Genomic DNA, 26,675 nt, shown 5'->3' with positions numbered 1-26,675 from the left:
TCAAGCTATGTAGCACCGATTTTGATACGGGCCACGTGACACGATACGACACGACTCTCCGACACGTTAATTCTAAAAAATGTTAGATTTCGACACGTTAGGACACTGTTTGATATTAAATAATATTTTTAATTTATGTAGTATATATTATATTTAATATTCAATAATTTAACAAAAAATGAATCTAAACTTATAATATTCATAAATTTTGCAAAGAAACATAAGATATTCCAAATATTTATATTAAACTCAATAAAATGGTAATCGTAATCCAACGAATCTAATAGTTGGAACTAAAAACTCAACGCACGATTACAAAAAAAAAAAAAAAAACTCAACGCAACTTAACTTTTGAATCTTTTTTTGAATTTCTATAATGCGTGTTGGAGTGTCGAGGAGTGTCGGAGTGTCTGAGAGTGTCGGACACGACACGTTAAAGTTTATGAAGTGTCGGTGCTTCATAGCATTCAAGTACTAGCTACGTGCCATTTCACATCTTATCAACTTGACAGTATATACATGTACTAACAGATGTATCTCACTAAATCAATGTTGTCAAACTCGAGTTTCTACGTAGAAACGAAAAGGGGTGGTAGAAACGTAAAACGTATAAACGACACGAAACGTAAAGTTTCTACTTTCTACCACTTAAGGTCAAGATACAAAATTATATATATGCATGTAAAAAAATATCATATAATGAACATGTGTGTTGAGCCACTTATCTATCTAAAATGAAAAATTATTTTTCATAACCAAGTATCAAAATTATAAACAGTGATAATTAACAAGTAATGAATAACCAATCTGCTCTAACTTCTTTATACACTCTGCAAATTTTGGATAATCGTTTATCAGGATATAATTCCACTTCTTTCAATGCACACAATGATCCAAAAACACAAAACGATTAGCATAACTTATAATAGGATTGCAGCTTTATAAGACATAATTATAAAAAAAAACATATATCCAAACAAAAAGATATTAAGATACTGTGAATATGATTTGGGGAAAACAAAAATTAGGTTTTTTTTTATAAATTTTTTTGTAAATCTATTTTTTTATTAAATTTTTAGTTTTAAGTAAAAATGGTAAAAACGGTAAAAACGTAAGTTTTATCGTTTTTACGCGGCGTTTTTACCAATGACAGTTTTTACTTGAGTTTTAACACGCACCACACTAGTAAAAACGTAAGTTTTTATGTTTTTACACTAGTTTTTGACAACAATGCACTGAATAATACATATATATATGTATATATATATAGAGAGAGAGGTAGGATCTTTTGTCACAAATGTCAAATTTAAAATTTGACACCTCATTTGAGAGTCATTATATCAAAAAGAACAATGGTGTCATATGCCTACAAATCAGAGTCGTTGATCTTTTTTGATCTAAAGACTCTCAGCTGAGGTGTCAAATTTCAAAAGATCCTCTGTGTGTGCGCGCGCTCCTGACATACAAAATATACATACATAATGTATGAATTAATGAGCATCTCAAATGATACAGGCCATATACAAAGTAGTGGTCATACATCATGACCCAAAATAATAAGGGAAAAATATTTGTCTTTATAAATGACACAACTTATGTCTTTTCACGCTCACAAAGAGGTGAGAATTGAGATCACACCTTTAAAAAAAATTTTGTCCACTCTTTCTCCTCCTTTATTTATCTCTTTCTCTCACTTAAAATAACATAATTTTACATCCTTTAAGATGATACACAATTTTTCCAAATAATAATATATACAATCCCAAATAGTTGTGCACATGATATAATTTATTTTTAGGGATCATTTTACAATAATACAGTTTCACCGATTTACCCTTCTCAACAAGTTACAAGTATATCATTTCTGCCATTAATTTCTCTTGCATCATATCCAATGTTTATAAATGAGAAGTTCACCCGTGCACCCTACAAATTGCACCCCAAAAGTTGCTTGTTGAAACGCTAGCGGGTTTATGGCGATTGAGCAAAGGATTGTAATGCGTGAGGTTCAAAGACCAATGGTTGGTTCTCACTTCACAGTGTGGCTCGTTAAGCGAGGGAATCTAAAGGAAGCTTCCACCACTACGGTATTACACTTCCAACATTCGGATCGGAGAATCAGAAATTAGCGTCTCCAGAGAAGAAAACAACATATTAAAATGTCAAAAGAAGAAGAGATAGGATATTCTGACAACCAAATAATGTTAGTACCAATGTTATTACCACATCTTAACCGTTGATTTCCGCCAATCAACGGTTATCATTTATTGCAAATTAATAATTAATTAATGAGTTTGATTTAAAAAATGATAACCGTTGATTGGCGGAAATCAACGGTTAAGATATGGTAATAACATTGGTAGTAACATTATTTGGTTGCCACAATATCCTATTCTAAAGAAGAAAGTACAAAACCTTATTTTTTAACAATAATTCCCTATGGCTTGGGATGAAGAACACGACCATGTGAAAGAATATGCGATACAAATAGCACACCACAAGTTGAGCTCAAGACGAAGAAAAGGATAAATAAACAAAAAGAAATGAAAGCGAAAGCTCCCAGTAACCTTCTGGTTCCGAAGAATGTTTTCTGACCTATGGGGAACCAGATAAAGTAAGGGACCAACCCAAATTGCACAATCGACCCTTCTAATGTCATCAATTCTGATTCCCAAGCATTCTCACCGCGGCAGATACAAGTTTATTTACATTTCAGTTTCTTCTGTATGTTACTGGGTTTTAGGCCTCTGGTTTTGAGCAATTTATATTAACTAAAGTGTTAATCTTGAGATCCTTTAGATCTGCACATTCTTTTATAATACCAATATTAAAATTCTCAACAGCACAAATAAACATAAACATCTATTGACTATTTCGTTCTTCCTTTAAAGCTCAGTTTAAAACCGACGAAAGTTGCTTTCAAGAAACCACAGGAACTAGAGCAGGACAGACTTCGACAATTTCTAGTACAAAGACTTCGACAATTTGTCACACTAGATACACACATTCCTTATCCAATTCGAATATTGAATTTGTGTTACAATGCGCCTCTCCTCGTCAGAGAACTTTACAGGCGGTATTGCTGCTGATAACAAGGAGCAAGGAAAGCAAGAATTCGGAAGTGAATAATAATTGAAAATAAATGAGTTTTTCTTCTAATACCGAATCATGCATGTTTGAACATGTTAAATTGAAAGACGCAGCTAAAGCCCAAAACGCATTCCAGATACCAACGTAAATTGTGGGGCGAGGGAAACTATTGATAAATAATTATTGATAAAAAGCTTCATAATAACCAAGGAGATATGCAAGCACAAAATAGCGCTAATTCTTTCATTGGAATACACCATAAAATTGGTTTCTGAATACTCTATTCACTCAAATCGAATACTGACTCGGTATGAATTACCAATAGAACTACGACTCAATAAAAAATAGGACTCAGCCGCATTAAATAAAACCCTCCCATTGCCACATAACACGGGTCCTTGCTCCTAAAACAAAGAACCTCCTCAATGTTTCTCCCCAGCATATATACTTCTAATACAACATACACTGCCGACAATGTCATTATGCAGCTGTTGAACCCACCAACCCCTTCTTATTTGGACATGGTAGTTTTAAACTGACCCACCCCTGCACATCATTAACCACGGACACAAGACCAGACTGAAACCAGACAACATGAAGTGCAAGGACCGAACCCCTCAGCCCACCCACCCCGACCCGACCCGACCCGGACTCGACTCCAACAGTCACCCTAGCATCAACCCCTGCTCCATCCAACCAAGTTCCTACAATTATTGAAACCAATTGGTTAAGAGAACAGAGAGACATTTATATATAAAAATTTGATCAAAACTATGATTATGACCCTAAAGGATGGAAAAATTGAGACAAGGCATATTTACCCACTCAACAAAAGGTCTTCAACTGAAGTTGAATCCACCGGATGGGACCACCGGAAGCTCGTTGCTTCCAAAATTAAAACCAGGTTGAGCACCATCGACTGAAGGTAGTGTCTCATCTTCGTCTTCCAACCAGTATGTCTCAAGAATTTTAACAGCCTTCTCATATATTTCATTGTTGTCATGACTCTGCAGGTTTTCAATTTTCTCCAATCCCTCAGCATCATCAATCATCTGAGCATATAAGTTGACATCTCCAGTGTTACCCAAGCTCTTCTCGGCTTCCCCAACCTTCAGAATATTCTCTAGTCCTTCTAAGCAGACGGTGACAATTCTTGGGTCGGGACAAACAAGCAGATCACAGAGAGGCTTAATGCAACCCTGGTTCACCAAATACCTTAAAATAACATACAATAAGTCAATAACATAAATTCTCAATGTTACCATAGTAAGGCTTAGTCAAAATACAAAAATAAAAATTCACATACTTGATCTGGTCATGCGTACCACCAGATGTAGCATTGGAGATTGCCCATGCCGCTTCTTTTTTAATGTCAAACTCGGCATTTTGAAGAAGATTGACAAGGGGAGCAATCAGACCAGCTTCAATAACACCCTACATATATATAATGTATAGAGTTCAGAGAGCTTTTTCAAAGAATAGGCCAACTGAAAATCTTTTTCCATTACAATACAATGCAAATAAAACACATTCAAGATCCCAAACAGAATATAACTGTCAATGCCCAAGCCCGACTTCCAGCAAGACAAAAGATTCCCTTCAGTGATGTACTTGCAATGCCAAGGATCACTGGCACAACACAGTATATTCACTAGACTTCATATTAATATTAATATATATATAAATAATACACATCGGACTATTGGGCTTGACTTGCTACAAAATGAGTGAGAGAGACAGATAGAAACATTCCTTCTTCACGCAAACATAGTAAAGAGAGACTGAAGGAATCTGCCATAGATCGAAATAGAATCAGTAAGAGATCAAGATTATGCCACAGTCAGAGATGTTGCACTGCCCTATGCTTGCCAGAAAATGGGCGAGAAAGAGAGATCAGAGTCGGATAATGAATGTAAAAGAGAGATGAAACAGAGCCACCATTGGAGATCGAGATTTGAAGTAGATGGTAAGGGAGATAGGGTTCAGAAATGAAAAAAGGATAAAAGTTCGTTCTACCCTTAAAATTAAATTATTACTTATTAGTCAATAATACCCTTAACATAAAAAAATCTATCTCCCTCCCTTGTAGGGTGGAAATTGCGCTGCTACGGCTGCAAAATGCTACTTCAAATTGTGGCCGCTATAGCTGCCACTGTAAACTGTAGCATCGCGTGCATTTTGTAGCGGTTGAGTGCCGCTATAGCGTGCTATACACTTTTTTCATCTATGAATTACAAAAGGAAAAATGGTATTCTTGGGTTGGGGTTGAGAGTAAATCAATCATCATTCTCTAATATGTCTTGTCCAATTGGTGCAAACCTAAGAACTAAATAAACCTAAGTTATTATTGCACCACACCTACATGATAAACAACATCTAATTCCCCATATTACAGTACCAAAACAACAGGAACACTCAATAAGTGGTTATGAAAACTTGGAACACAGTCTATCAACTTTGAAAGGTCAATATCTCAATTGAGAAATTCAATTTAATATGCACGCAGATATCAAAACATCAGACTAAAAGAAAAGCATAAACAGGAAAAAAAATAACAACCCATAATAGACTTGATTAAACACATTATTTAACATTATCAAATAATGGGAATCCAATGGCTTACCTGTATCTGTTCTCTGTTTCCAGCTGTAATGTTTGATATAGTCCAGCAGGCTTCCTTTTTTATGCTTTTTTTATGGTTGTGTGTCAACAAGCTCAAAAGGCACGGGAGTGCACCATGATTGATGATAGCCTAATGAAAATAGTTCCACCAAAATCAGGAAATTCAAACTACTGAAACATGCACAAGACATGAGTGAAGAAAACACTGGACCCTTGGTAATAAGTAGTAGTAGTGACGTCACTGGCAAGTGCAAGTGTTAAAAGCCATAAGAGAGACAGGCAAATTGAAGCCACCAAAACAATGTTATGAAATTAATTATTTCTAAAGTTTGTTTGTATTGAGGTCCATTACCCCCCACACTATAGCATCAGTGTTTTTGCTACTTAATCATATTAGACATGCAAAATTAACCTATCAACAATTTGGGGAGAAGTTATTTAACACATTTTTTTTCTAAAATTACTCACAAAACACTTCTATTACTTTATTCAACAAAACTTAAATTGAATAGGAATATAATTACGTGGTATGTAATTATTACAACTGTTTACAAATCATTACCTGAGTCTGCATATCATCTCCGGTCACAATATTTCCCACAGTGCGAAGAGCAGGAATCAACACTGAAGGAGATGGGTGCCTTAAAAACATGCATAAACATTTAGGACAAAGACAATTGACAATTGAAAGAACACAATCTTGGTTGACTAGGTATAGTATAATTAATACTCACAATAGGAGCTGCACCAGTCTGGCACATACACCTGCCTCAATAACTGCTTGGATTTTGTCATTTGTTCCATCAGAAAGATATGATAGTGCCCAGCATGCGTCTGTCAGGACCTCTTCATCATTGGAAAAAACCAAACGCTCAAGAGCTGGAAGTGCTGGCCTCACCTGTCCATCAAAATTATAGAATTAATATGCCAAAAGAGGTTCTTTTACAGGTCTGTTTTAAATTCACCAATAAAGAAAAAAAGACCATTACCTGTTCAAATGGAGGCTGTGGCTTCCCCCTGCAAAAGTTGGACAAGGTCCATGTGGCATTTCTCAGCATGGAAAGTTTTGCATGCTCATTCAACTGGGCCAGCAGTGGAATCAGGGCACCATGGCTGAGAACAAGATCACGGCACCTAGGGGAGTCACCAGCAACGTTACCCAATGCCCACACAGCCTATAGTTTCAGAGTTTTCGAGTTCAGTCAAAATTAAAAAGAAAGAAAAAAGGGAAAATGCCAGTAGTACCACATTCTACTATAAATCAACATACCTGCTCCCGAACATCATCACTAGGTGAACTGAGTAGCTTGACAAATATAGGGACTGCCCCGTGATCAATTACCACCTTAGTGTTCTCGGAAGTTCCAGAAGCTATGTTTGTGAGAGCCCATGCAGCCTCAAACTAAACAAAACAACCGGTCACATACATAACTAATCAACACTATAAATTCCAACTAATCTACACTACACTGTACAAGGATCCAAAAGGAAAAGACAAGCAAAGAAGTTTCAACGCAAAAAAAGATTTCGAACCTGAAGTTGAGGGAAATCCTCCCTAACAAGAAACTCAACAAAACGAGGCACAACGCCGGATTGAATAACTTCTTCAATCGGAGGGCTCCGCTCTACAGAAGAAACAGAACAAATATAACGACTTCAACAAACGGAACTAGACCAATACGACACAGTGATTCATTAGTAACATAGAAAAAAAAAAGATTCCACGGTTACCAATCGAAAGCAACTTCCGAAATTGAGTAGTTGCTTCCAGTTGCTGGCTATTATCATCAGACCAGACCCCAGAAACCATCGCGGGAAGACTCTCTAACTGCAACAACAAACAAACACCAACAAACGTTTTTGTAACTATCACATACCTAACATCCAAAACCCCAATCGATACAAAGATTCAATCACATAAAAATCCCAAAATCCGAAACCCTAAGATCACGATCGACCGTAGAAACGAGAGATGCGAGGCGATACCTTTTTCTCGACAATGGAGGAGGCCAGAAGAGGAGTGGAGAACTGCTGCTGAGCTTGGAGTCCCTCACGGCGCTTCTTCTGGAGACTCTCTTCGCGCTTGTTCTTGCGGATCTCGACCATGTTGTCCTCCCTCCTCCGGCGACCCTCGTCGGCGTCGACGGCCACCTTGTAGCGGTTGCGGCGAACCTCTGTCCTAGCATTGGGCCTGAGCGACATCGTTTCGAACAACAAACCTAACCCTAGCACCAATTGAAGATCGCAGGAAATGGAAAAACCCTAGATTTTCGATACAGAGAGAAAGAGCATTGTTACTGATATTTGGATGAAATTTAAATAGCGGTGTGGGGTTGTTACTTGTTACGTGTGGTGGTGGTTGTGGGTTTGGATCTTGGATCTGAACTCGGTTGCCAGGTTCGGGTTATGGTTATGACCCGTGGATCCTCAATTACGAAGGTGTCATGTGTCTATGAAACGGTGTGTTGTTTGAACCAATCTCGTTAAAATAAAATTTTAAGTAAAATTGAAAAGAGTTTAAAAAATTGTAAAACATAAAATCTTAATGTAAAAATATCATAAAATGTAAAAGTATTTGAAATATTAGTAAAATTATTTTGATGAACAAAAACATAAAATCATAATCGTAGTAATAAATCGAAATTTAAATAACAATAATTTGGACGGTTGGAGATTTTTTTCTTTTAACTGGATCGAACCGACTTGATGCAAACGGGTTACGGTTCCTAAGTAAGATGGACCCTCACTTCAATCATAACGATCTTCACCGAAATGGTATGTTGTGTATTCCGAGAATATCCAATTTTCTTTTATACATAATAATATTAATTTAATTAAAGGCATGTTGTTTGAAGCTCTGCTGTATTTTTTTTAAGGCGGTGTATCGTTTTAAATGATATAAGTTATGTCATTTTAAAATAGAGATAGACACAGAAAATGAAAATTATGGGAGAGAAAAAGTGAATGGTTTTTTTTAATTTAAAATTTAAAAAAAAATTATTCTGTGTCTATCTTTTTTTTAAAATGACATAACTTTACGTTATTTAAAATACAAACACTTTTTCTTTTTTAACTATTACCTTTTTTTTTTCAGTATTCTGATGATAATATTGATGGGGATATTGTTTATAACATTCAAGTTTGATGGATAACATCAAATATTTATAGTGTAATATCAATATGAAGATCACTTTTATTTTAAATTAATTGGGTTGGCCAGTAAATGCATTCAAATAAAAAATAAGAAGAGATGGAGGGAAAAAATAAATATAAAACAAAAAAAGTATCGTCTGCAATGTAATAAATATCGGATTTATCGTTTTTTTTAACGTTAATAACTTTTTTTTTAATACATGAAGAGACTAATCATCAAGTCTTTATGTAATAGGGTATGTAAACATAAAGGAGGGAGTTCGGAAAACCTGATGATGTCTCTATTACTTTTTTTTTTTTTTTGATAACAATGTCTCTATTACTTTAATTCCGCTTATTCATGTTTTTCAAACGAGGTAAAGAATGAGTAGTCGTAGAGGTTTTAAAAAATAACTCTTTTGTTTATGAGATTAAGCTATTTGATTTCAAGTGTAATATGTAATTGCAAAATGCTTAATAAATTTACCCCGTTTTATACTTTTTCTTACACTTATTTAATTTTATAAAGCATGATAATTGTCATTCAATATAAAAAAATATAATTATTAACTTGTTTTCTTTTAATTTCAAACTCATCTTCTTTTTTCTGGATATGTTACTCATGATGAATTATCCACCATTTTATTAGTTAGTGATTATGGCGTCATAAAATTAATAGTTAAATCCATGTTTATGGCGTCATATCAACTCCTTTTAATTTAACCCAGCATATTGTCTTTTTCAAAACATATGTTCTCTTAATTAATATGTGTCTTCTAATATTTTATTTAAGGATCTTTTTTTTTTAAAAAAAAATCGTGCAATACACTTGATTTTAACAAGTTTAAGCAATTTTCTTTTGGCAAGGCCCTATTACTTGATTGAAGAGAATGGGATGTCAGGGAATGAACCTTCTATTTTTTTTATTTTATTTTTATTTGGAAAGCATGAACCTTCTACTTTAAGCACCACACTCTATCTACCAAAACTAAAACCACAATCCCATATCGGAAGTGCATCGTGGGAAGGCTATCCATATCGTAAGGACAAAGCAAGTTACTAGCAAATTAGCAATAATTTATAATTCACATTAATTTATATTAAAATATATATAAATTTTGGTTGGATTTGAATTGTGTCAGTTTTCGAATTCGGATTTGGAAATCGATCCAATCTCATTATTATTTTTATAATTTTTTTTGGTTTATTGGATTTTTTTTTTAACTTTTTGATTAATTTTTATTGAATTGTGATTTAGTGAGGAAGTGAGAATAAAGACCTGTTTTCCATAAATGGTGTTTGGTTGGGAGCTTTTCAGCGGATATCTATCTTTCTCAATTATGGCTCTTAGAAACACCATGTTTGTTTCAATTTTCACCAAAAACCCATCTATCCAATTTGTCTGGATTTATGAGAAACATAGATATCCGCACTGTTTAGAATCCCAATTTGAAGGTGGGATTTTTCGGAAAATCGGTTATCTGGCTTTTAATGCACTGTTGATTTCATAAAGCTACCTAATTTTCCTAGTAAAGTTTTTCCCTACCAAATAACTTTTTTTTACATTTTTCTACCTATCTCACTTTATCTATCTTTCCAATCAATTCTCTATCTATCTCATTTCCCTACTATTCCAAAAAAATTTCCTGAACCAAACGCCCCCTAAGGGTAAAATATGTTGATCTAATAATGATAGAGTAGGCACTAGGTAGTAGTATGGATCAAAGCTTTTGAAAATCACCATATTGGCCAGCTCAGTTGAGGGTGAAGGGGGAGGAAATATCTATGGTACTACTGCTTTACCATTCACTCAGTACATCTATCCAATAAAAAATGAAGAATGACTGTCATGTTTGTATGGAAAGAAGAGAAAAATATTTTTTTTATCCAAGTGTCATTTGTTGAATAGCAAATGTATATACTACAGATTACAGAAGATGATCTCGAAAGGGGAAGGTGTTTGCGCTTGGTTATGGTTAAGGGGTGATTTTGACAAAGTAATAGCAAACTTGTACAATTGAGAGATGATTTTGCTTAGAAAGGTTGAGACATTTATTTATAAGATAGAGGAGATTCTCTCCATACGAGAAGTGTAACGTCATAACCATTTTATTATATGAGCCCCTGTTATAGTATAAGGTTGCATGTCCTTTGAGGTATAAAGGTTATGCTTGTGTGAGAAATATATGGGGACACAAATATTAAGGAACTATGTGCTCCCAAGTGATTGTGACTTAATTGGGAAGTCATTTGGGCTAGCCGGACAAGATTATTCTGGCCGGTCGAGAACGAATTGGTCTAGTTTTCAACACTACTCGGTGCTCATATTGATTGTTCCAAAATAGTTTACGGTTTACCACCCTGATATTACAATTATGATGATAAAGCAACTTTTTTTTTTTTAATACAATGATAAAGCAACTTTAACTTGTATTTTTGTGTGTTTTAAATTAGCTCTAGTTTCCATTTCAACAATATCATATCTAAATATGGTGTACGCATTCGTTGGAGAGAGCATTATAATTGAAACTTTCCACCAAAAGATGGACAAAAGTGTGTACTATAATTTATAATCAAAGAAGAAGCACTTAAAGGAGGTTTGAATGTTACCCTATTTTCTGGTAAGTTCTGTATTACTGACCATGGCATTCTACATCATCCAATAGGCCAAAGTTATCATACCATATAAGGTACCTAACGAATCATATTTGTTTTAAGTTATTTACACAATCAAACGAATTTTAACCCTATGTAGATGTGTAAAACAGTAAATAAAGTTTTGTCCTCACTCCACTTTCCTTCCATGTGCCTTTTATATTTGCCTCAACCAAAGGCTCAAATATAGTTTCCTTAATTTATACTAAAGTTATAGCTTTTGTTGAAAGGAGTTGGAAATACAGATAATAGATGCTCATTCTGACTCTCTCTGGTTGCGGGGTTCTCCCTTGCAACAGATGTGATATGTCTTTGCGGTGATCTTGGTGGAGAAGCATAAAAGGCAGAGGTTTCAAGAACCTCTCTTCTAACATGTGCAAGTTCTTCTGACATTCTTTGTGCACGTAAAGCTGTTAAGTATAAGCCAGCAGCAAGGAATACTGTGGTTAAAGCAAATACCCCAGCTGCAGAGAACAAGCCTTCTTTGATGGTATAACAACCTGTTCTAGGCTTAGACCAATTCTTCAGATGGCCTGACTCTACACTAAGTGCTGCCAACAACAAAACCTCCGCAACTGCAAAACAAATCCTACAATATCATACAGGAAATGTTAAATCACATGTTTCCACTAATGGAGTAGATATTTTTGGTGTGAATTAATCATATATTCATGCTTAGTTCTACCTATTCATTTTTACATAAACTGTTATGGCTGCATTTTGGACTGAGTTAGAAGCAATATAAAAGGGAAGTAGTATGGAAACTGATGAATTTTTTTTTTATATATACATAAGAAAACAAAAAAATTTGTGCTATAATATTCGAGCACATAGACCTATATTGTTAAGAACCTTCGGATACACCACCCCAAAAGCTAGCTCAAAGGGTGAGAGTGCCCAAGACCTATATTTCTCAACACGCCCCCTCACACGAGAGCCCACTGGACTTGAAGAATGGACAATGCAACAGGCCCAGCCTACCTAAGCTAAGAAACGCCACAAGAGAAAGTGAGGGGCGGCGAGGCTCTGATACCATGTTAAGAACCTTGGGATAGGTATCATAATCAGAAGTACCATTTTGATATTATTCCAGATAATTAATATAAGCAGGATTCCCTAATAAATCAGAACTTGATTATATTTCTACAGTTAATTCAGATAAGTTATCTGCATTTATTCCCAAAACGACGTCGTTTTGGTATTGAAATCTTAAAAATTTATAAATATAAAGACTATTATAACCCTGAAATAAATTAAAATTACAAAAACACCATGATTTCCGCCCCAAAACGACGTCGTATTGGGCTTACTGCAAATAAGTTATCTGCAGTAACTGCAGAAAAAGCGAACGTTAATATAAATTAAGAATGTTTAAGTTTAAAGTTAATGCTCCTTTGATAATAATATAAGTTTGTCTGGTAAAAGATACTTATGTATGAAATTAGACTTCAAATAATCAATCCAATGATGGGAACATGCATTCAGCATGTATTAATTCTCATCATTGATCTCCTCTCCTCCCTCCCTTTCTATTGGCCCTTATACTTTATCAGTTATTTTTCTATAATCTTAAATGAATTTGGTCCACAGCCTCATTGAACATTGTTGTTGAGGGTGAATCTCACACCATATCTCTGGTTGAATTAGCAATAGCAAAAACTTTCAATTCTAATTTGGAAAAACTCTGTAAAATTTATAGGCAAACATGAACAAGGAACTATGTTTTCTGTAATAAATGAAGAATAAGTCAAATAGATTGTATTTTCCTTACCAAGTTGTAATGAAGAAAAACCCAGCTTGCCATGTTAGGGACTTCATAGAAGGAGAATCAGGATCGCAGGTAAGTAAAGAAGGTGATGATTTACTCACTGCTAACAACATATAGGTATGCTCCACGACCATGGCAATTGCTAATCCAACAAAAGCAGAAGCAGCACATAACAATGGCACTTTCCCACTACCACTATATACACATTCCGAATTGGCACCCTTTTCTTTCCCATCTGTGTTCATCCATGTCACCTGCCATATCATCCGCACCATATTATGTTAAACTTAACTACAATTTCATTTTTAAAACTAGTCGATTTTTTTTAACTTGCAAACATATGAAACTTGTACCTGGGAACGTGTGGTTTCTGCTATGAGACATAGGATGAAACAAAAGAGGCCTAATAGGATTGTAAGAACCATAAGGAAGGCACCTGTTTTGCTACTCAAATCTGTTTTACTTCGGCTTGGTTCAAGGTCTGCATGTGTGACTGCTATTCTCTCTGGCATTTTTTTTTTTTTCTCTTTTCTTTTCTTTTCTTTTTGTGTGTTTAAGTTCAAGAGAGTTATAATTCTTACAGGAGAACAAAATAAGAGGAAATGAAGTTTTCTAAGTACCAAAGGGAAGAATTGGGAAAAAGAAGGAACACTTCCAGAATTGCTTGGAGCAAAGGTTGCTTAAAGGCCAAAGATTCCCACTTTGTGGGATTTAATACTTAGCACTTCCACAGCCACAAGGTCAATTGTTAATTAGCACCATAAGCTTATCTTTGAAATGTACCAAGTATTAAAGACAAAGCTAGTGCTCCTTAGTCATGAGTCATGACACAGCAAATGTGTACATTATGGCCCTTTCACTAAAGTGCAGCGTGCCTTGCAGTTAATTCAGGTTGTTTTTTTTGTTTTGTTTTTTAGGCAAATATAATAAAAGTTATATATATTTATGCATGTGGGGATTGAACTTGAATTGCCCTTAAACCTATGGCAAAGAGGGTCAGGGGACCCCTTTAATGGCTACTTTAAAAAAAAATTAAAACAACCTTAAATTTGAGATATATGATTAATTATGTCCATTTCTGATGATGATATTTTATTTGTAGAAAGGAAAGGAGAAGATAAAGTTGACCCGTATGTTGAAGTAGAAAATGCTTGATGAACAAGTTTTTTCTAGGCAAAGAAGAGGAGAAAGCCAGGGAATAAGGAAAAGAATCAGATTTGTTAAATATTAGAAAAACGAATGAATTCTCTGCTTCAGTTTTGGGGCAAGTCATTATGAGATGAACGGTTGTTATTCTTCTCTAGAGCTTAATATTCTTGATTGAAGCCTTCTAAGGGTAAGTGCTGAGCTTAACAACAAAGCTCCAAAAAGTGCTATTCTGAGGTGGAAAATGTAGATGAAGAAGAGGGACCAAAATAGCCGCTAATAGACACCATAAAAGTGAATTGACAAATTAAAGCATGATGTCGGTAGCTACGGTGGTGCCACGTACGATTTTTATCCTAAGGAAAAAATATATATTTCTTTTTTCAGAGAAAACATTTCTACATCATACTTATAAAAATAAGTAAGTTTTATTGTACAAATAAAATATTAATAGGACTCACTTATCTTTATAGAATGGCTTTAATAGCTATCGTGTTGCCGCAGATCAGAAAATTTGCAGCAACATTTATTTTTACTAGGATCCGGTTTCATATCTTGGAATTTTTTTTTTTTTTTAATTTCAGGATCCGGCTCCGTATCTTAGTATAAATATTTTGCTGCAAATTTTTCCATCAGCAGTGAAAGCAAAAATGAAAAACCTTCTGGAATATGATAGAAATATTTTCTGCGACAAAATCAGAAACATTAAATTCAAAAAAAAATAAAATTGTATTCATACAATCTTTTTATTCGAATGTTGCGCTTGATTAGTATATTTTACGAGTTTAATAATCAATATTTTTTAAAAATATTTTATTCATTTTTTAAAAGCAAAAGTTATTTTACGAATCTTACAACTAATCTAAAACAAGATTTTAAGCGAACCAACTACAATTTATTTATTTTTTAAAATATGTAATTTGTTTTAAATTAAACCGTTAGATCCAACCTAATAATTATTCTCCATTTCGAAATGCGTTTCATAGTTGTCCCAACATTTTAGTACTGGTCATTTCCTTGCCTTATCTTTGATCGCAAAATGCAATCTGTGTCATGACACTTTCTCTAAAATAACAAACAAATAGGATCTGGTTACACACTCATTGGTTTCATATTGTACTACTCTTTCCTTTTAAAATGAAGTAAATTATCTAACTGAAATTATTAAACGCAATTATTGTGATCATACTGTACTTTCAATGTGTTTTTTTTCTCATGAAAATATTTCTACTAGGAACATGGTTAGAGCTAAATTTTTTTATAGAAAAATATGTCTTTTCAGCCACTACAAAGACACTATTCCGTGCATCAGTCACATACTTTCCAAGATACAGTTCTGTATCCTGAAAAGTATGTGTCAGCTGCAGATAACTTCTCTGCTGCAATATGAGATTAATAGAACTTTCTTTTTATACCTACCAAAAAGTTACTGTTACGTTTCAAGGTGAATGAGATGGATGCTGGTGAAAATCAGGTAATAAGTGAAAGTCCATTTCAAGGCAACTTAGGAAAGTAGAATATGTAGAGTATGTCTAACATGGGAGTGAAATATTAGCCGCTATTTATAGGCAAGTATGATTACCACTAATAAGTGGTCACGTTGACCTCTTATTGTGGGTGGGTTTTTTAGTGAGTTGGAGTAATATTGAGTCCAAAAACTTTAAAAATCTAAATCTATGTTATTTTATTGTTATTAACCAATAAAAATCACAAACATAGTTTGGTAGTTCTCAACACAAAGAGGCTTGCTTTGTAAAATATCAAATAACCAATGCCACGTTTAACTATTGAACTCAGTTTCTTCATATACAAGACAGCATAAACTTGTTTATTCCACGAGTCATGAACTTTTACAAGTGATTCCTTTTGCACCCCATTAACCTTGCTGCCATCAAACATATATTCTCTTACGTGGGATGCATGATGAGTGGAAAGTGTCTCTGAAGACCACCTTAAAATCTGACTCCCAATACCATGCTTTAATCACCATTCTTCAATATTCATCTCACTGTCCTAGCTTGTTGAACACCTTGGTTCTGCATGTTCAAAAGCATGGCTTCAGAAAAGGCCTCTTCTAGGGAACTTGATGCCACCACCAGCAGCAGCAGCAACCAAGGAATCTCTTCAGAAGAAATTGCTGCCACAAATGGTACAACCAAGTCCAATTTGGGGAAAGAACTAGCAAGGAGAGCTCTCTTGAGGTCTCATCTACGCAAAAATGGGAAAAGAAAAATGGCTAGTAACAGTGCCAAATCATTGCCAAGCAGGCTAAGTAAAGTTTCTCTGGGAGAAGATTCTGCAGAATAAGTCATAGGTATGGCAGTGCCTAAAATGTAAAATTCCATATTGTAATAAAATGCTAGCTTATGATAACATGAAATGTAAATATAGAAAGTTTTAGATATGTCTGTAGCAGTTATCAGGATTCAATTGCAAGCAAATAGGGTGGCAGTGACACCCTAGGATATGTACAAACTATCAGCAAATTTTACGAAATAGCTTATAATATATTACAAATACTGCTCAAATACTGGCTGGATGAATAATTATTTCATTACTACTGTTCTATAAGTATGACCATTCATTTGCAGGACAGAGCTCAACAATTTATTTATTTTTTAAACAAAATGAGAGGTCAAGACCCCCTCAAGCAATGAGACACGCCACCCCAGTATTTGTTCGGCATAAAAAAATTCATGGAATGTCCATTCTATTTCACACATTTTCCCATAAAAATGGAAATAATCGTTCCTTTCTAAAGAGGTGGAAAAGGACTTTTTTTTATGAAAAGGTAGAAATGGTCAAATGGTAATTAAAGAGGGGTGAATTAAATGAAGGAAAATATTTCTCTTCAGCGGCAGGAAAAAGAACTTATCTGCTGCAATCACATGCTTTACAAAATACGAAACAGTATCATGAAAAGCATTTGTCAGCTAGAGATAACTTATTTCCGGCAACATGAAATTAATAGAACCCTTAAATGAATTAAATTTGTTTTGTTTGTATATATTTTTATACATCCATATTTTTATTCATGCATTAGACAGACTCGCAGACTAACGCATTGAAGTGCATTTCCGTTAAAAAAAAGGAATAAAATAGATTCCACTCTCTTAGTGCACGGGACCTTGGAACAGAATTACAAAAATGATCATTCCGTTCACAGCCTTTGTATTCCCCTGTTTTCTAATTTCATAGAAATTGATTCAAGCGTACCAGATATACGGTAAAGATTTTGTATAGCCCCCTAGTACTTCAATCCAGTTTTCATTGAATAGGAGGAAACAAGTGAAGAAAAAAAACAATAAACATTAATGCATTTTTATGTACCCCCGAGAAAAATTGCATTTACTTTGTACATCAAAACTACTTCCACTCACTCTACAAATAGCCTAACGCATCTCCGCTCATATTATCACCCGCCATTATTGAGCAATCAGATGCATCATGTCCATATTGAGCACACAATGGGGCTGAGAACTGCCTACGCTTCCTAGTGAGATCAACTCCATCTCTTGCCCTTCTCTCCTTCAGCTTTCCTAAAGTGATAGAATCATGGGGACTTGCAATTGTAAAACTATGAATCATTCCATCAGTATCTTCTACCTCTGGCAGGATCAACGAATCTGATGCATAACTATATGCAATGTCATTTACCCCAGGTGCTGACCTAGGAAGGGTTTTGATACGTGATAGCACCATGGAAACTTGCTCACTAGCAACATCAAGGCGTTCCTCTGTTTCAATGGATTCCATTAGAAGTGTTGAAACCATGGATTCCAAAAATTGTATCCTTTCAGGCTGATCCCTGCTAGTTGTAACCCGAAATTGGTTAACAGAAGATAAACTGACGCCTCGCCATCTGGCAGGTAAATATTGATCAGGTATGTGAAAACAGTTATTAATTGACATGACACGTAGCACATGTCTGCATAAGATGCCGGAAAACTCAAACAGATGGCAGCCGCAGCTGATGTGTTCTTGACAAGGAATCCAAATTACTTTGTACCCTCCTTCTGCATGGGAGTGGTGTCTGACCTGGAAACAACCTTCATCAACCATAAAGGATGCGTACTGTGGTGCCAAAACTAGCTCATCCTGGAGTTTACTTAGGGCATAAGGAGTAAGCACAGTGGCAGCATGGGATTCTATAGGTGAACCCGTTTTGAGGCACACTTTCTGCAGTTTCCGGTGCATCTTTTGCTTAACTCCGGCCCGGTAATTATAATCAACAATATCAGCCACCTGTAAACAATGATGGTTAGATATGGCATGGCATATCAATAAAGAAAATTAAAGGAAACAAATTATATGTCACAGACTTGCTCTACAAAGCGTTCTAGTTGAGATTGGGCACTCAAGAACCGTTGGATGAAAGCATTAATGGACTCGGACTGACAAGTGCTGGTCAATCCTGCAAAGAAGTAACGCCTCAAGAATGGTAAAGCCCAAAATGTCCTTAATGAGTATAGGCTAATAATATGTTTATTTGCGTGGAGTCCATATTTATCAACCATTTGCCTCCAGCCTTGTTCAAAATCTTCCACCAGTTCCAAATTGTAGAGCCGATGGAACTCCACTTTCCACTGATCATATTGTGATCCAAGAAGTAAAGAAAACCAGTCAGAGAACTTAGAAAGAATATGCCATATACAAAAGGCATGTTTAGTTTCGGGCATTTCAACAGCAATAGCATCTTTTAGCCACATGTTGTGATCAGTTAATATTGTTTGCGGAGCCTTTCCTTTCATGAAGCCCAAGAAAGCCTGCATAAATGTCAATTAGAAATTTAGAATTAATAAAAAAAACTCAAATTAATCAGATTTCATCAACATCATGTAAAGGAAATTTGTTGCAAAAAGATTTAAGCCAGCACAATTGTAGGTTTGGCATAACAATTTAAGCCTACACTAGACAGCAGGCAATCAAGAAATCAAATACAAGATTAAGTTACAATATCATAAGATTCTTACCTTCAAAGCCCATGAAAAGGACTGCATATTTTCATCCCGTAGAAGTGCACAAGTAAAGAAACAAGTCATTCCATTATTGTCCACTCCAAGCCAAATTCCCAATAGCATATCATAAGCATCTACTCGGTAGGTTGTATCAAAAACCACAGCATCTCCAAATGCCTCATATGATTGAACAGATGAGCCATAGGACCATGCAATATGCTCAAGTCTGTTATTACTATCTATCTTGAATTCATATTTGAAGTTATGATTTTCATCTTTTAATCTCTTGCACATTGCGATCAGATCAATAGCATCATTATCTCTATCCACGTTTCTGAAAGACTGCAACAAGTTTCTCACATCAACCTCTGTAAAAGGAAGACAGCCAAGTTTGATGCCTTTCTCTAGCTCCATCAATCTTAACATTTGCCTAACTGACATTCCAGCTTTAGCAAACATGCATATACGACTCTTGTCATCAGGGGATATTGGACAATATGCTGGAAGAAGACGCACCTCATTGGATTTTAACAACTCATGATTGTGGATGTTCCTAAAACCAGTAACACGCCATTCAGGGACATCAAAGTCTGCCCTTTTCACAATACGCAAGTATGCTTGGCAACCACAGCGAGACGATTTGCGGTTCCTTTGCACCTTCCCATCATCAGAAGGTTTAATCTGGGGATATCCGCCACGATGGCAAGTAAAATCCCTCCTCGTAACTCCCCGGCCAACTCCATCTTTGCCTCTAGTGCGATGTCGTCTAATAGAAAAGCCACATTGTCTAGCAAAACTGCAATAAAATTCATAAGCAGCTTCTTGGGAAACAAATCTTTGACCAATAAAAGGAACAAGGTTGACAGAAGTTTGTCTTGACAAAATTGTTTCCTCTGGTGTTTCCTCAATGGTGCCAATGTCATCCTGAGACAAATCTGTTCCATTTTCAGATGATTCCAGAACCAGATTGTTTCCTTCTGACATTATGCCGTCAGTAATAATAGCAGAATTGGTTTGCAGATGTTCAAACTAGTAAGAGAAGCAAATGAGAAAGATATCAGCTTAAATATAATATCAGAATATGAAGCCGCTTGAAACCCCTTTCACTGCACAAGGAAGCAATATAAAAGACATAAAATACATTGCATGACTTATGATTGAATAATAGAATATATGTATATTGAATAAAAACGTATGTTACAATGTACAAGAGCTCTTTATTTAAAAAGACTAAAAGACCTAATGGGCTAAACCCACAAGACGTGGGACTATATATACTGAACTATTCTAACAACTACTCTAACACTCCCCCTCAAGTTGTTGCGTATATATTGTAAGCACCTAGCTTGCCACAAATGTATTCAACCCGAGGACCTCTAAGAGCTTTAGTGAAGACATCCGCGAGTTGATCATTGGAGTTGACAAATGTCGTTTTGATTTCTCCTGACTGAATTTTTTCTCGAATGAAATGACAATCGATCTCTATATGTTTGGTTCTCTCATGAAATACAGGATTAGATGATATATGTAGTGCAGCTTAATTGTCACAAATGAGTGTCATGGGTTGTTTCTGTTCACAAAGATGGAGCTCCCAAATTAACTGTTTTAACCAGATTAGCTCGCAGGTAGCAACTCCCATTGCACGATACTCAGCTTCTGCACTAGAGCAGGCAACAACAATTTGTTTCTTACTTTTCCAAGAAATCAGATTTCCTCCAAAGAAGACACAATAGCCTGAAGTAGAGCGCCTATGGTTGATCCTGCCCAATCAGCATCTAAATAACCACAAATTTCTGTATTTTCCTTATCAGAATATAATAAGCCTTTCCCTGGTGCTCTTTTGATGTACCGGAGAATTCTCACAGTAGCATCCCAATGGGAATCACAAGGAGAGTCAAGGAACTGACTAGCTACACTAACAGCAAAAGAAATATCCGGCCTAGTCACAGTGAGATAATTAAGCTTCTCAATCAACCTCTAATAACGTCCAGGATCAGATAATGGCTATCCCTGTCCGGGTAGTAAATTGATAGTATGATCCATGGGTGTATGAACCGGCTTACACCCCAACATATCAGTCTCCTCTAAGATATCCAAGGCATATTTCCTTTGACAGATAGAAATTCTCTGTCTAGACTGTGCTACTTCGATTTCTAAGAAGTAACGGAGCTTACCAAGATCCTTCGTTTGAAATTGACTGAACAAATACTGTTTTAACTGGTGAAATCCCAGCTTGATCACTTTCAGTGAGAATAATGTCATCAACATAGAATAATAGATAGATGCACTTGTCAGGAGATGTGAATCTATAAAACACAGAATGATCGACCTTACTGCAGATTAAGCCAAAAGCCTGAACGACAAAACTGAAACGGCTGAACAATGCCAGAGGAGACTGCTTGAGGCCATATAAGGACTTACGAAGTCTGCATACCTTCCCAGACTCTCCCTGAGCAACAAACTCATATGGTTGCTCCATGTAAATCTCTTCTTGTAAATCGCCATGAAAAAAAGCATTTTTAATGTCTAATTGAAGGAGTAGCCAGTGATGAACAGCATCGAGGGCAAGAAACATGCAGACAGACGCCTTCTTAGCAACAAGAAAAAACGTGTCACTATAGTCAAAACCAAAAATCTGAGTAAAACCTTTGGCGACTACGCGCGCCTTGAGACGATCAACATGGCCATCAAGCCCAACCTTGACATTAAAGACCCACCGGCAACCAACAATAGACTTCCCCGGAGGAGAAGGAACAAGATCACAAGTGCCATTGGAATGAAGAACGGTCATCTCATCGAGCATCGTCTGGCGCCACCCTGGATGGGAAAGTGCTTCACCTGTGGTCTTAGGAATAGAAACAAAAAAAAGACTAGAAAAAAAAAGTGAAATGAGGAATAGAAAGACGGTTATAGCTTAAAAAGGTATAAAGAGGATAAGGGTTACAAGTAGTACGTATACCTTTTCTTTGGGCAATGGGAAAAGCCTCTGGTATAAGAGCCGGAAGGGAAGAGATGACAAGAGAAGGCGATGAGTCACCCAAGGTCAAGTCCGTGGGAGGCACTTTCTGACGACGCTGATAGGTGAGAAAATGACGATTCTCAGGGATGGAAGCACTTCTCGCTGGAAGAGAGTCACCTGCAGCTGGTAAAGACAAGTCCAAAAAGGGAACAGGAAGAACCTAATCAACTTGTGACAACTGAGATGGGTTAGAATGAAAGAGTTGTTGATCAAGAAAAGTGACATCAGCGGAAACAATATAACGCTCAAGATCAGGAGAATAACAACGATAACCCTTTTGATGACGAGCATAACCAAGAAAAATACACTTAAAGGTTTTGGATGTTAACTTGTCCTTACCAGGAGTGAAATCATGAACAAAACAAATACAACCAAAGACATGTGGAGATAGTAGATAAAGAGAAGCATCTGGAAATAATAGATTATAGGGAATGTCATTGTTAAGCACAGAGGAAGGCATGCGATTGATAAGAAAACAAGAGGCGAGTACGGCATCCACCCAGAAGTGAAGAGGAACCTTCATGTGAATAAGAAGGGTAGAGGCAGTTTCAATGAGATGCCTGTTTTTAAGTTCGGCCACCCCATTTTGTTGTGGAGTATGAGGACAAGTGGTCTGGTGTAAATTACCTTGTGTAGCCAAGAAATTAGAAAAGTCAAAAGAAACATATTCCTTAACATTATCACTACATAAAATACGAATAGAAACACCAAATTGAATATGAACCTCAGCAAAGAACTTTTTATAAATAGAGAATAACTCATAATGATTTTTCATTAAATAAACTCAGGTACAACGAGAATAATCATCAATAAAAATAACAAAATATCGAAAACCTAAAACAGACAAAGTACGGCTTGGACTCCAAATATCTGAATGAATAAGAGAGAAAGGAGCATCAACACGTTTACTGAATCGACTGGCAAAGGAGGAACATGCGTGCTTCCTTTGCTGACATGACAGACAACTTAAGGATTGAATACCATATAAAAGAGGAACCATCTTTTGCAATTTTAAAAGACTTGGATGACAAAGGCAACTGTGGATAAGTTGTGGAGATCCTGTGAGAGAGCATGCCACTGTTGGACGAGGTACAACTAGATAATAAAGCCCCCTTGACTCACGACCCACTCCAATCGTCTTCCCCGTACCCGGATCCTGCACAGAAACATAATGGTTAGAGAAAGTAAAGATGCAAGTGAGGGAGTGGTCCAATTGACTAACATAAATTAAGTTATAAGGGATGTCAGGGATGTAATAGACAGATGTCAAGATCAAGGTAGAGGTCGGACGAGCTTGTCCAATCCCACAAACTAGGGCTTTAGTTTCATCAGCAAGGGTAACAGAAGGTAAATGATCAGAATAAGTAAGAGACGTAAATAGTTCCTTATTACCACAAAGATTATTGGTAGCACCTGAGTCAAATATCCAAGGGCCAAGTGATGTAAAATGAGAAACACAAGCAACGGGATTACCAGTATCTGGAGCTAAAGGCTGAGACTGAGGAGAAGCCTTCCTAAGAAGAGTCTGGAGTGTTGCATAGTTTGCAGGAGAAAGAGAAGCTAAACCAGATAAAGGAGTATCCGACTGAACTATATTCACAGCATAATAAGGTCGCAAGTGAGGATACTTCGTGTAACAACGCTCCTCATAATGACCAAGTTGCTGACAATAACTACAACGAGGTCTTTGACTTCGTCCACTGTTCCCGCGAGAGTCAGTTCGCGAAACAAGAGCAGTGGAATAAACAACAGAAGACGAATCAGAAGCAGGAGATGATTCTGCCATTACGAATGCAATAAAAAACTTGCAGAACAAAGCAAATTGGATCAACCGGAGAGCTGAACAAAAAGGAACACGCGCCAAACAAGTGACCCACGAAGAACGAAGAACAGATCTGGATAGAGGAGACAAATACCGGAACAATGTTTCTAGTGATGAACAGTAACTCCGGCGACCAACAGTGCCCTGCGTGAACAGTACGAACGATGAACAGTACCCGTACGGACTGTACGAACGGTGAACAATACGCCGATGAACAGTATCCTAACAGTTGCAGAAACAAGCTGGAGGGACGCACAGTGTAGAGGAAGGAGAGAACACCTAAGCAGTGGGCTTAGGGTTTTAGGGGAAGTTCCCAGAGCAAAGAGCTCTGATACCAACTTAAGATTGAATAATAGAATATTTGTATATTGAAAAAAAAATGTATGTTACAATGTACAAGAGTTCTCTATTTAAATAGACTAAAAGACCTAATGGATAAGCCCACAAAATGTGGGACTATATACATTGAACTATTCTAACAACTACTCTAACAGCATGAAATCCCTTTTTCATGCATTACATAAAGTATCATATTACTTGATGACCAAAAGAGACAAAACAAAGTCTAGAATGATCAAACAAATATTTTGTTTTGCTTTTCATTTTTCTTTTCCATTGAGATTTAATTCATCCCTGGAATTGGAAAGCACAACATGGTACAGAAGCCCCACGCCTCCCACAAAATACCGCTTCCTTTCCAGCTACCATAGAGGACTATAAACTTTGAAAACGGAAATTATAAGCTTGACAAGGTTAATACACCTCTCTAAAGTTTAACACAAGTAATACACGATCATTAAGCTGATTTAACTTCAAATATAGGGCACTAGGTTGCTTAAATACTCGATGAGATGCCTATGCTTACATCCTTCGTATCGTAGCTCATCAAATAAAGCAGATAATCTAATGGACAATGGGGCAAAGTCATTGTAGCACAGATAACAGGAGAAAAGGTTTTTTTTTTTTTTCTGTTGGTGGGAGGGGGAGGTTGAGTCTAGAGCAGTGGTAAAGTTTTTTTTTTGTGATTGAAAAGTTAAGGATTCAAATCCGAGAAAATGTCTATTTGCAAATATGTAAAGATGAGGTTGCATACAAGTATTTATGCCCTCACCTCTACTCTCGCTAGGGAATGGTTTTTTTGTTTGGGGCGAACAAAACTTTTAAACAAAAAACCATCTCACACATCCAATTACAGATACATTCCATTCAGTAGATGTCAGTGTAATTCTCAATGCCAAAGTCAAGAAGAGTTCATACTAATAACCTACACTAATCTGCCAGAAAAGCTTAAAAATGATCAAATTTAGCACGATTATAACCATAACAATGCACATTCATTTAACTTGCTTTGTAAAGTAAGTCTCTCACTTCCAGTTCCCAGCACATATGCATTATTCTACAATGTTCACGAGTCTCACGTGGGTCTCCCCAAAAAATACGCACTATCCCAAAATTTACATTCTCCTCAAAATTAATGAACTCTTACTTAGCTCTTACAGATTCAAACCCATTTATGCAAAATCTCATTCAATCAGACCACATTCCACACACAGAGAAACACAACCAAAAAATAAATAAATGCATAAATAAATCCACAAATAAAAACAAAGTGTGAATAAATTCAAACTAATAATCAAGCACAGATGTTAAAATAAAATTGAAAAAAAAAAGGTTCAATTTTTCAGATTGAAATTTCAAGAAGAAATTAAAATGCTTATAAAACATACCAGGTAAGATCGTTGGGTGCAGGAAAGTTAGCTCAACGGTCAATAACAAACTGCAAAATTTAATTTTGCAAATAATAATAATCTAAGAAAAAGAAATGATGATGGAAGTGGCGGGGACGCTTCTTGTGAAGGGAGGGAGTAAAGCGCATCCCATGGAGAACGATAACCATTTACAGGGGAGCCAATCTTATCATGCGCCGTGTGGATGCACAGTGTAATCGAGCGCATCAAGTAATTGTTGGCCTTTGGATTTACCAAATGATCTTGGCCGTTAGATTAAAATCCAACGATGTATTTGTTTTTTTCCGTGTACAGTAGGTTGGCTGAATCCTTGGTTTGGGCTCCAGGGCGGGCTTTGTCTAAAGTTATAATTCTGGAGATAGCCCAGTCTTGGAAACCCAAAAAGATTGACATTAATGAACTGGGCCTTCGTTAGGTTGAGAAAAATGGACCATTTAAGAAAAGATTTCGATCAAAGACAAAATCAAAAAGAAACAAAATTTTAATATGGGTTAATTAGGTATGTTCCCATCAAATATAAATTTTCTTGTACAGAGAGATTATATTTATAACCTTTATTTTCTTAATGTTATCAAAATTAAATTAATAATCTTGGTTATTATTATTTTTTATTATTAATTTGATTTTGATTTAACAATAAAAAAATTATTGTAAAGAAATTGTATGGATAAGGAAATTATAAATACAATTTACCTATTATTTGTATTGTAAAAAA

General features: G+C 35.9%; 3 protein-coding genes across 4 annotated transcripts; all 3 read right to left on the bottom strand.

The window, feature by feature from the left end:
• Positions 1-3,289: 3,289 nt before the first annotated feature.
• On the bottom strand, positions 3,290-8,004 carry LOC133290707 (importin subunit alpha-2). Its single transcript, XM_061488835.1, has 11 exons — positions 7,699-8,004; positions 7,444-7,540; positions 7,246-7,337; positions 6,983-7,114; positions 6,702-6,887; positions 6,447-6,610; positions 6,275-6,353; positions 5,714-5,842; positions 4,397-4,524; positions 3,912-4,305; positions 3,290-3,794 (listed from the first exon to the last, which is right to left on the bottom strand). Exons 1-10 carry the CDS (start codon positions 7,912-7,914, stop codon positions 3,930-3,932), a joined length of 1,599 nt encoding a protein of 532 aa, XP_061344819.1. The 5' UTR covers positions 7,915-8,004; the 3' UTR covers positions 3,290-3,794; positions 3,912-3,929.
• A 3,430-nt stretch (positions 8,005-11,434) lies between these two features.
• On the bottom strand, positions 11,435-13,976 carry LOC133290708 (uncharacterized). The gene is made up of 3 exons (XM_061488837.1): positions 13,621-13,976; positions 13,271-13,521; positions 11,435-12,088 (listed from the first exon to the last, which is right to left on the bottom strand). Exons 1-3 carry the CDS (start codon positions 13,777-13,779, stop codon positions 11,695-11,697), a joined length of 804 nt encoding a protein of 267 aa, XP_061344821.1. The 5' UTR covers positions 13,780-13,976; the 3' UTR covers positions 11,435-11,694.
• A 3,720-nt stretch (positions 13,977-17,696) lies between these two features.
• On the bottom strand, positions 17,697-26,065 carry LOC133290702 (protein FAR1-RELATED SEQUENCE 11-like). 2 transcript variants are annotated; one of them, XM_061488830.1, is made up of 4 exons: positions 25,940-26,065; positions 19,387-20,400; positions 18,736-19,179; positions 17,697-18,658 (listed from the first exon to the last, which is right to left on the bottom strand). In XM_061488830.1, exons 2-4 carry the CDS (start codon positions 20,353-20,355, stop codon positions 17,795-17,797), a joined length of 2,277 nt encoding a protein of 758 aa, XP_061344814.1. In that variant the 5' UTR covers positions 20,356-20,400; positions 25,940-26,065; the 3' UTR covers positions 17,697-17,794. The 2 variants fall into 2 exon arrangements, with proteins under 2 accessions (XP_061344814.1, XP_061344815.1); XM_061488831.1 differs by lacking the exon at positions 25,940-26,065 and having other exon boundaries at positions 19,387-20,466.
• Between the last annotated feature and the right edge of the window lie 610 nt (positions 26,066-26,675).

Source organism: Gastrolobium bilobum, unplaced genomic scaffold (genome assembly GCF_033153095.1).
Source record: "Gastrolobium bilobum isolate Gb01-03AN ecotype WA unplaced genomic scaffold, APGP_CSIRO_Gbil_v1 utg5903, whole genome shotgun sequence".
NCBI classification, from domain to species: domain Eukaryota; kingdom Viridiplantae; phylum Streptophyta; class Magnoliopsida; order Fabales; family Fabaceae; genus Gastrolobium; species Gastrolobium bilobum.
This window is presented reverse-complemented; position numbering and strand designations above follow the sequence as displayed.

Coding starts and splice junctions, on each gene's coding strand:
- LOC133290707 (XM_061488835.1), bottom strand. CDS start 7,914: ATGTCGCTCAGGCCCAATGCTAGGACAGAGGTTCGCCGCAACCGCTAC. Junction 6,611..6,701: donor CACAGCCTCCATTTGAACAG/GTAATGGTCTTT, acceptor TTTGATGGACAG/GTGAGGCCAGCACTTCCAGC. Junction 4,525..5,713: donor GAAACAGAGAACAGATACAG/GTAAGCCATTGG, acceptor ATATATATGTAG/GGTGTTATTGAAGCTGGTCT.
- LOC133290708 (XM_061488837.1), bottom strand. CDS start 13,779: ATGCCAGAGAGAATAGCAGTCACACATGCAGACCTTGAACCAAGCCGA. Junction 13,522..13,620: donor CAGAAACCACACGTTCCCAG/GTACAAGTTTCA, acceptor ATGATATGGCAG/GTGACATGGATGAACACAGA. Junction 12,089..13,270: donor TTTTTCTTCATTACAACTTG/GTAAGGAAAATA, acceptor ATGATATTGTAG/GATTTGTTTTGCAGTTGCGG.
- LOC133290702 (XM_061488830.1), bottom strand. CDS start 20,355: ATGTCAGAAGGAAACAATCTGGTTCTGGAATCATCTGAAAATGGAACA. Junction 19,180..19,386: donor CCTTTTCATGGGCTTTGAAG/GTAAGAATCTTA, acceptor ACATTTATGCAG/GCTTTCTTGGGCTTCATGAA. Junction 18,659..18,735: donor TAGAACGCTTTGTAGAGCAA/GTCTGTGACATA, acceptor CATTGTTTACAG/GTGGCTGATATTGTTGATTA.